General features: G+C 50.3%; 1 protein-coding gene across 1 annotated transcript; it reads right to left on the bottom strand.

The window, feature by feature from the left end:
- Positions 1-5,160: 5,160 nt before the first annotated feature.
- TRIL (TLR4 interactor with leucine rich repeats) lies at positions 5,161-7,448 on the bottom strand. Its single transcript, XM_040086456.2, has one exon. The coding sequence runs from the start codon at positions 7,351-7,353 to the stop codon at positions 5,161-5,163; it is 2,193 nt and encodes a 730-aa protein (XP_039942390.1). The 5' UTR covers positions 7,354-7,448.
- Positions 7,449-7,997: the final 549 nt, after the last annotated feature.

Raw genomic sequence — 7,997 nt, 5'->3', positions numbered from 1 at the left:
TGCTTTACTTGGCAAAGCCTCAAATGCACTTTGCAATGAAAAATCAGGTTATGCTTTGGTGAGAATAAATACTTTTAACAGTACCCCAAGTTCCTTTTTACCACTCAGTAGTTTTGAGATTTATATATGTGGGAGTCTTCCCATTTCTGGACAACAGTTAATTTCTACAACATAAAATTATTAAACATAGATTACCAAGATATAAATAAATGTACCTTTAAAAATCCAATAACAAAGGAGAGGGGTGTCACTGCATAAAACCTCATAAAGTCTCTTTAAAGTGTCAGATTCCTCTTTGTTAGTAAATATCTCTATTATGTTTGAAGCTGTTTTCTTCCAACTATTTATTCATGTTGCATTATTAATTCTATTTTTTATGGTCTTGTTTGTATAAACAAATGAGATATCAATTTATTTAAAAGGACTTATCAAGGAGCATCTCTATAAATAAAGTCATGTACAATGATAGTAAGATAAATATTTGTGTTTAAAGACAATTGACTATTTTTCTACAGGAATTTAATTTCTATGGGAATTAAAGTATGCACTTGAGAAAACTCAACTTTTTATGGAGAAAAACACAACAGCAGTATTTGGACAGGCTGCCAAAACTATGCTATATTTAGCATGGAGCAAAAAGAACAAACCCAGCATCCAGCACACACAGTTTCCTGATACTTATTCCTCATTTCTACTTGGAAAATAACAGATTATAGATTTGACATTTATAAAACAACTTGTCTCAAATGAGTTGCCCAGTTGAAAAAAATCAAGTACGTTCCTATGCATGCAGAATTTGTCTGATTTAATGAAATAATTTCAATTTTTAAAATATCTTCTTTCTCCAAAGCTTCACTCGTGGATCTCACACAACATGTATACACCCTTGGTGTGCAGAGAAACATGAATTAGTGGGAGCAGCTAGGTTTTTGGAAATCAAGTAGTATTTCTCTCATTCACTGTTAGAGTTTTCTACAAATATGTATACTGTCATGGAAACAAATTATTTTTGTATTCTCATCCCCTATGATCAGAATGTTAGTTTACTAGTTAAATAAATATCCTGATGAGTAGACAAATAAATATCCTGGAGCAGACTTTTTTTTTTTTCCCACATCCTCATTTTTCAAATCTCTTCTAGGAAAGAGCAGACAGGAGACATGCATACTTTACCCACTCCCTTCTTTTAAGAGTCCAAATATTGATGATATTTTAAAATGTGGCAATTGCAGCACATTGTGAAAAGTAAACAGCATGGCGTAAAGGAACCAACATTTTTATAAATTTAACTGCATTAACTCAGGCTGCTATAGTCAAGAAGTGCTTTTTAACAAGGAGCATTCATGCACACACAGACATTCACTGACACCATCGTACCTCTGTTCTTTTCAGATTTTTTCTCTCTAGCCCCATGCTGTAATGTCAATAATCCTAGGATCTTAAAGAGAAGTTCTAAGCATTTTCATTTCTGCAGGTCAGTAATGATTTCCAGTAAAGTTATGTCACATACAGAGGATTTTTCTCTAATGTGAACAGACTAGATTTTCTTAGACTGTGGACAAACTGAATGTCAAGACTAACTGAGATTATTTAAGCAGCTTCCCATCTTGGACTGTTTTTTCCTGCCTCTGAACTCCACACCCACATTTTGCTACTTCCAGGACTTGTGTGAGTTAAGCAGAATCAAAGAAACTGAGCTCAGAATCAAAGAAACTGAGCTGGATGAAAAATAGGGAAGAAGGGAGGTGCTAGGAAAGGTTATTTTCCAGAAGGATCAATTTCACAGTTCACCTTCCAGCTGCCCAACCAACCATGCCAGCTGGATAAAGTGGAGTCAGGAATTGAAGACGGGGAGCAGGAGGTGGCAGAGACTGCCAAATCAGACAGTGCTGACACTAGAGAAGCCCTGGTACCTCTTGCAGACCCCCAGCAGCAGCCCACTTAATTTGATGGGGCAGTATTTTTGTGATTTTCCATCTTTGATATATACCACGTTCAGTAATTACTCAACAAAACAGTACTCAGTCCACTATTCCCTGAGCTGCATGGATTCCATGAGAGGGCATGGCAGAAAAACTCTATTTCTGCTAGAAGGATAAACATTTTGAGCACAGATTTAGGGCAGATTCATACATTTAGAAAGGGCTGTTTTTACAGTCATTTTTAGAAAGAAGCTTTCTTTAAAAAGGACCCTAATACACATAAGTACTACTGGTAAAAACAGAGCCATGTTATATTTACATTTTTCAGTCATTCAAGGTCATTGACATTTCTTTCCCCAAACACCTGCTAGTATAGTTCCCTCCCTGCAAAGATGCTGCAAATAATATCTGCAGACAAAGCTTGTAAGTATTCCTAGAGCTACAGAAGTTGTGGCTTTTAAAAAGTCAACAGCTTCATTTTGTTAACTGTCTTTCTGTTGTTGCTGTTGTGCAGATTTATGTATCTACTTCTCCTAGGCTGGAACAAAAAGCCAGTTCCATTTCATTTTAGCATTTCTCCAGATGTTTGTAAAAATTCAAGTAGAAGCAGCAAATTCTTAATTAGAACAACATGTATATGCTGAACAAGACACGCTGATATCATTAGCCTGATAATACTGAAAACCCCTCAGAACGGTAACTTCCAATGAGCATAAACTACTGATAATGATCCCAAACACTCATCATTTCTTAATTTTCCTCATAAAGGATCAATAGTTCACTGATGTAACAGCACCTTATCACTCTGTCTTGAGACAGTGGTCTACCTGTTTCAGAACTGCCCATTTTAGTTATTTTACTGTTTGCACTGTGCAAAAATATTAAAAACAAAATAGGAAACACTATGTATGATGAAAATATATGAAAGAATGATGAGACACTGTCCACAGTCCTTGTGCTCATAAAATGAAAGAGCTGCAGCCAGTCTGTGATTGAAGAGGGATGCATTATGAGATACAATGTAAGACACAAATTTTCTTTCAGCAAATGGATTTATTGACATTTGATTATAACCATGTACAGCATCTATGCATCTCCCATTGGAAGAATATCCAGTGATAGAGCTAACGTTAGTGTGATACACAGCTTTACTCAATAATCCCACTGCATTTCTAACAACAAACAGTGGTGTATTCCACAATCATAAATGGCCAAAAGCACCCAGGTGTCAAAAAGAACAGAAATTTAAAATTCTTAACAAAAAATGAAACCTGATACTGCATTCCTTCAATTTTAATTCCATTCAACACTGTGTCTATTGCAGTGAATTTTAATCTATACACTGGCAACTGAGTTTGGCCTCTGATATTCATGAAAACTACAGCCTGTCAAAATGAAATCCCAAAGGATTTCTTGCTACTGACCCAAGAAACAAGACTTTGATTTTTTCTTTCTCCACGGAAAAGACAAAGATTAAGGCAAATGATCTCTACACTCTCTCTCAGAACTCTCTCTCTTTTCTCTCTATTCAGTCACTGAACTCCAACTGAAGGTACCAGTTACTATGGTATCTTTTGTAAACACTTGCTCATCTGAAAAAATGAAAAGAAAAAAAAAAAAAAAAAAAAGAGAGAGAGAGAGAAAACCCCCAAATTGCTTACTTGCAATTATGGTAATAAACAACTTGTAGTCACGAACACCTCGGGTCAGCAATGAATGCACGATACTGAGACAAATGTCTCCATAGTACACTAACACTTCCTTCAAGCCATTGAGTTCCACAAGAGTTCATCTGAGGTTGCACATTAAATTCAAAGGAGCAGAAGTTGTACCAATGGTCTCAACCATTTACCAAACTCCATCTAAAACATTTGCATTTAAAGTGCAATCCTGATTTGGACCTCTTTAACTAGGCTCTTTTGTAGACCACACAGAGAGAATTATTAATGTAAACTAAACCACCATATTTTGTAATAGCAGAACCACATTCTGTAAATATTTAGGAAAATGTCTGAGAAGTAGAGAGCAACTGACCATAAAATGACTAGCACTGCTCTGAAACCAAAAGCAAAATCCTAATTAAAAAAAAAAAAAAAAAACAACCCACAACAACCAACAAACCAACTCAAACATTATATACTACTGCATAAGTGTTTAACTCTAGCATTACCCACTCAGCTACACAAAACACATAATCTAGATTAATACACAAAATATTTTATTTCACAGTGAGGTACATAAAGCTTCTAACTTTAGTAGGCTAAGGGTAAGAGAGGATTGCCTGTTAAGATAAAGATTGTTTCACATTCCTGAAATATCCTCACCTATTATTGTTTCTGAAGTAAGGCACCAATGATTATTTATCCATCAATAGTTCACCTCTGCACCCACCCATTTAGAAATGAGGATGGATTATGCGAGGGTCAGCGATCTGCTGACCATCACGGACCCAGACAACTACAGCACACATAATTGTGTACAAGTACCAAGCAGTATTTATTCAAAAACAATTTAAAAATAGCTCATTTGTAAACATTCTATAAAAATCTGTTAGTTTTTTCTTAGTGGTGTCAGCAATAAATTCCTGTAGTACTAACCAGCTGCATTATTGTTTCTCGCTTACAGAAAAGTATAAAAGCACACTTGTGCACATTAAATTGCCTCACATTCGGTTTGAGTTGAAATGGCACAGCCTTCAAACTATTCAGCAAAAACCGCTACGTGTCCAGCCCTCCCTGGTTGCACACAGTTCAATTAAAAGATGACCCTCGATCCAAATTTTTGATTAGGAAGGGCTGGTGCCTTGGAAAGACCTGTTCAAAGCTCCTCACACAGGGCCAGGCCGCTCACTGTTTAACTTGTTCCCAACTTGCAGTGGGAGGAAGCCACCTGTAAAATAGCACACTTAAATTAACAGCTCTGAATTTCCTTAAGGGAGGCACTGGCTGCTGCTGGCAGTAGCTCCTGCCGTTTGCTCCTCACGGCAGGGCACGGTTACCGCCTGTCAGGGCTTTTCCTTGGGTTAGTGATGATTCCTGACAAAACGGCGGGGTCCCGGCAGAGGCAACCCCGTCCCACAGGCAGCCTCAGCAGCGGCCCGCAGTAACGGCGGCTGAACGCAGCCACTGGGCCGCAGCTCTGCGCCTCGGAGGCCGCGACCCCTGGGCCCGCAGCATCCCCTCGCAGACAGAGATCCGCCTTCCCCCGCCGCTGCCGCGGCCCCGGGGCCTCGGCGGGCTCAGTCGGCGAAGCGCTGCAGCAGGTGCTCATCGCCGTGCCGGCCGCTGTCCATGAAGCGCTCGCAGGGGAACTCGATGAGGTCGGCCTCGCTGAGGGCGCAGGCGGCGGCGCCGCGGGGTGGCCGGTGGGACTGGAAGCCCGAGAAGTCGGCGGAGACTCCGGTGCCCATGGAGCGGAGCGGGCGGCGTGTGGAGTACAGCTGCCGCACGTGGACCGGGGCCGCCTTCCGACGCCGACGGCCCAGCACCTTCTTGCGCAGCAGGCGGGCGGCCCAGGCGGCCAGAGCCGCCAGCAGCAGCAGCGCGTTCACCGCCAGCAGCACCAGCGTGAGCAGCTGCTGGTCGGGGCCGCGGGGCCCGCCCGCCGCCGCCGCCGCGGTGCCGCCCTCGGGCAGGGTGACCAGCCCGGCGCAGTGGTCCCGCGGCGCCACCGGGCACACGCGGCCGCCCAGGACGCCCTCGACGCAGACGAGGTAGGGGGTGTCCGGGCGGAGCTCCCGCAGCGTGGCCGCCGGCTCCCCGCGCTCCGGCAGGTACACGAAGCGCTGGAACTTGACGGCGGCGCCGAAGCGGTCGAAGAGGAGGCGGAATCGCGCCGGCCCCAGCAGGCGGGGGCTGCGGTGCGGCCGCACGGCCCAGCGCACCGTCACCCAGCTGGAGCCCACCGCCTCCACCGACAGGTTGTGCAGGAACAGCTTGTTGAAGTCGCACGGGTCGGACACCAGCGGCGGGACCCCGGCGGCACCGGCCCGTCGGGGCCACGCCGCTGCGCTGGGCAGCGGTGCCGGCGTGGGGCCGGCGGCTACGGGCACTCCCATCATCAGCCGGGCGGTGGAGGCGGCCGGCGGTGGCCCTGGGGGCGGCCCCGCTGCGCTGTTGTTGCCACCGAGTCCCTCGGGGGCTGGCGGGGAGGGAGAGGCACCGTCGGGGCAGGGGCCGCCGTCCTGCGGCAGCGGCAGCTGGGCATCCTGCAGGTAGTCGAGGTACTTGCCGGCCAGGGCGGGTGGCAGGCGGCACTGCACGAAGACGGTGAGCAGGCGGCCCTGGGAGTGCCAGGCCGCCAGCCAGCGCTTGAGGCCACGAAGGCGGCAGTCGCAGCTCCAGGGATTCCCCTCCAGCTCCAGGCGGTAGAGAGCCTGGCTGGAGGCGAAGAGCTCGCCGGGGAGGGTGGCCAGTGCGTTGTCCCGCAGGCTGAGCTCCCGCAAGCGGCCGAGGCGGCCGAAGGCGGCCGGGTGCAGGGCGGTCAGTGCATTGCGGCTCAGATCCAGTGCCTCCAGGCTGTCCAGCGGCTCCAGTAGGGTGGCAGGTAGGTGGCTCAGCAGGTTCCCCTCCAGGCGCAGCTCCTTCAGCGAGCCCAGCCCCTTGAAAGCATCCGGGGCCAGGTGAGACAGTCGGTTGCCGCTGAGTGAGAGCTTTGCCAAGCCGGGCAGGTGCTGGAAGAGCCCCCCTGTCAGCTGCCGCAGGCTGTTGGTGGCCAGCAGCAGGGTGTGAAGGGAGCGCAGCGGCCCAAAGATGTCTGGATGGCGAAGGGAGCTCTGCTGGTTCCCTGAGAGGTCGAGGAAGCGCAACTTGGCTAGGCCAGTGAAGGCACCGCGACTCAGCCAGCGGATGCGGTTGGACTCCAGGTGCAGATAAAGTAAGTTTGGCAGCCCTGAGAAAGTGGAATCGCCCAGCGAGCCCAGCTCATTGCCATCCAGTCGCAGCTTGACGAGGCTGCCGAGGCCAGAGAAGGAGGCAGCGCTGAGACGGCCGATCTCGTTTGCGTTCACGTAGAGGATGCGCAGCTTGGCCAGGGTGCTGAGCGTCCCGGGGGCCAGCGCTGGCAGCAGGTTGTTTCCCAAGTAAAGCTCTTCCAGCCGCTCCAGGCGCTCGAAGGCCTTAGGGTGCAGCGAGCGGATCCTGTTGTACTGCAGGTCCAGGCGCTGGAGCCCTGCCAGGCGGTGGAAGTCGAAGGCGGAGATGTTGGCGATGAAGTTGCCCCCGAGGCTGTAGGTGAGGATATCCTGCGGCTCGGCAGTCTTGGGCACGGAGCGCAGGCCCCGGTTCGTGCAGAGGAGGTGCTGGTGCTGCTGGCAGTCGCATGGCTCGGGGCAGATGGGCTCGGCCGCGGGCAGCAGCAGGAGGATGAGGGGGACGGAGCCCCAGAGCGCCCAGGGCAGCACCATCAGGCGGACCCGGCGCGGCGCCCCCATCCCGGGACGAGCCGTGGGCTGCTTCCCCCGCCGGCTTTGTGTCTCTCCGGCATCCCCTCCGCGGCTGCTAATGGGCCCCTCCTCTGCTCCGCGCCGGGCTGATCTCCGCGCCGGGCAGGCAGGCGCGGCGGCGGCTGCAGGTCGCGGTGCCCGGCACCATGGGCTCGCCCGAGCCGGCCGGGAGCGCTGCCGGGGCCGCCGCCCGGGCTCTGCCGCCCCTCGCGGCCCGCGGGGCGGCGGTGGCGGGGCCGGGGCCGGCGCTGCCGCGGGGGGCGGGCGGGCTGCGGAGCGGCGCGGCTGCTCCGCCGGCTCTCCCAGGGGCGGAGGGGACGGCAGGGGAGGGGACGGCAGGGGGGCGGCGGGAGGAGCGGGGAGCGGGAGAAAGACGAGCTCCGAAAGTTGCCGAGAAAACTCAGCGGAAATTCGTACTTCCCACACCGTGCCCTGGGGGACCGGAGGATCGGATGGAGCGGGGGAGAGGGAGGACGGCGCGGCGGGGGGGCGGGGGGAGGAAGCCCGCGGCCGGTCCTGGCTCGGCTCAGCCCCGGCAGCGAGCAGGGGCGCGGAGTGGGAAAGTAGGAATTGGAACCGGCTGTGGCTGCCTCCCAGCCACATGGGTTGCAGATAGAGCTGCTCATCGGGGA

Source organism: Hirundo rustica, chromosome 1 (genome assembly GCF_015227805.2).
Source record: "Hirundo rustica isolate bHirRus1 chromosome 1, bHirRus1.pri.v3, whole genome shotgun sequence".
Classification (NCBI taxonomy): domain Eukaryota; kingdom Metazoa; phylum Chordata; class Aves; order Passeriformes; family Hirundinidae; genus Hirundo; species Hirundo rustica.
The sequence above is the reverse complement of the archived record's forward strand: the minus strand, read 5'-3'. Positions and strand labels throughout refer to the sequence as shown.